Source organism: Scardinius erythrophthalmus (assembly GCF_964197995.2).
Source record: "Scardinius erythrophthalmus genome assembly, contig: HAP1_SCAFFOLD_411, whole genome shotgun sequence".
NCBI classification, from domain to species: Eukaryota; Metazoa; Chordata; class Actinopteri; order Cypriniformes; family Leuciscidae; genus Scardinius; species Scardinius erythrophthalmus.
In genome coordinates, this window is record NW_028296204.1 from 1 (window position 1) to 1888 (window position 1888).

Genomic DNA, 1888 nt, shown 5'->3' on the forward strand with positions numbered 1-1888 from the left:
ATACCTTGTAATAACATAAGGGGCGAAACAGATGATGAAAGATCCAATGAAAATGCTGATCTTCTTAGTAGCGCGCTGTTTTCTCCTCTTTTGTTCTGAAAGACAGCGCTGCTTAACACTATACAAAAGAGTTTTACAAAATATTAATGACATATGATCCAATGGGAAACCTGGTAAAACATCCCAATGATGCTTACTAAGAATAAATGGTCATAAATACCTTGGATGAATATCTACCAGTAAGAAGAGGGTCTGCATGGTTATAATGTCAATCCTCTTGCAGTGAAAGCGTGCAACTTTTAACACCTTTAAGTATGTAATGCACAAAATCAGAAGCGAGAGCATAAAGCTGGTGGCATGAAAGACAATGGTGAACACAGTAAACTTAATCCGTGTCCTCTCCTCGCTCAAATGCAACGTGCAGGATGCGTAAATCGGACTGTAGTCAAACCATGAGAAAAACACCGGGATGAGAGAGAACGTGAACGAGTGAAGCCAAGAATAACACACCATGACCAACGCGTCCTGGTAGCGCATTTTGCTAGAGTAACTCAGAGGGAAAACTACGGCGATCCAGCGGTCTATACTGAGGGCTGCCATGCTTAGCATGCTATTGGCTATCAGAAAGGTCTCCAGAAAGCTCAGCGTGCCACAGAGACAGTCTCCAAAAGGTTGCTGGTGCTTTACAATCCCAATTAAAGTGGACGGCATGTTCAGGACAGAAATCAGTATGTTGCAAAACGACAAGTTCATTGTGAACACCCCTGGCACCTGTCGGCGTATTTCGCTGCTGTGGATGAAACATAGCAACACCAGTAAGTTCGACAACAAAGAAACAATCGCAACCACAACGATTAACAAAGCTAACAGAATTTCCGCAAAGTCCATTTCTCACTTCAGAAGTCCCCTTGCCATAGATTTGCCCCAGTTGGTGATGAATGTTATCAGCTCCATGATTCTTCTGAGACAAAATAATTACGTTTACCTAATAAGTCACATTAGGCTCAACACGCGCGCGCTGTCCAGAGTGCTGAACCTAGTAGCGCATGCACATTTCCCTCTTAAAAAAAGAAAAAGAAATATGTAAAAGAAAAGAAAAGAAGAAGAAGAAAAAAACATTTCTAAAGACAATATATTTTATGACGAAGTTAAAACCATTCTCTGTCCATCGTGATAGAGGCGTTCAGTCCTGCGCGTTTTAACGCTTGTGTTGGTGAAGCTCATGGACACAGTAAACTTACGCTTGGCTCATGCGCACAAGGGCCGCGACGGTGGGAGGCCGTTTTGTACAAATACTGAAGAAAAAAAATACTTAAACGCAACAACAAGATTTAAAAGAATAGCCTACATCCTAAACAACATAGGCTATGTCGCAATTGTTTATCTATATCCCCGCCAAATACAAATTGACTTTTGGGAGGGGGTTCTTAAATGTATCTAGGCCTATTCATTTTACATACGTTTCAACAGCGTTTTATTTAGTTATTTATTTAGATTTTTTTTTTTTTTTTTTTTTTTTTTTAGTTAGAGCGCACAGATGTACATTATCGCCTAAAAACTCTTAAAACTACATTTCGTGACACAACAACAGTATTATTTTTTTAATATGGTGGATTTGCTCGATCGCCATGGCAAGCTGCAAGCCGAGTAATACCAACAGTGAAACGGTTAGAGTGCTGTTACAGGGTGAATATCACACGACTGGAACAGATTTCGCGTTATGCTTCGCCAGGTCCACGATTCCTGATAACTATATCTCGTTTCCCAAAAATGCACTTAACATTGTGTGTTCTTTCTAAAGTTTAAGGGTAAAACGAAGTTCGAAAAACGTGACCAGCATACTTTTGGTTAACATCCGACACCACCCACACTGCTGAGAGCGATGTTT

General features: G+C 40.5%; 1 protein-coding gene across 1 annotated transcript; it reads right to left on the reverse strand.

Annotated features, from left to right (window-relative positions):
* Nucleotides 1–9: 9 nt before the first annotated feature.
* On the reverse strand, nucleotides 10–888 carry LOC308686547 (G-protein coupled receptor 26-like; the record flags this gene model as incomplete). The annotated part of the gene is made up of 2 exons (XM_081394984.1): nucleotides 10–118; nucleotides 221–888. Coding segments are annotated over 2 exons (777 nt in total), but the record flags the coding sequence as incomplete, so codon positions are not given.
* Nucleotides 889–1888: the final 1000 nt, after the last annotated feature.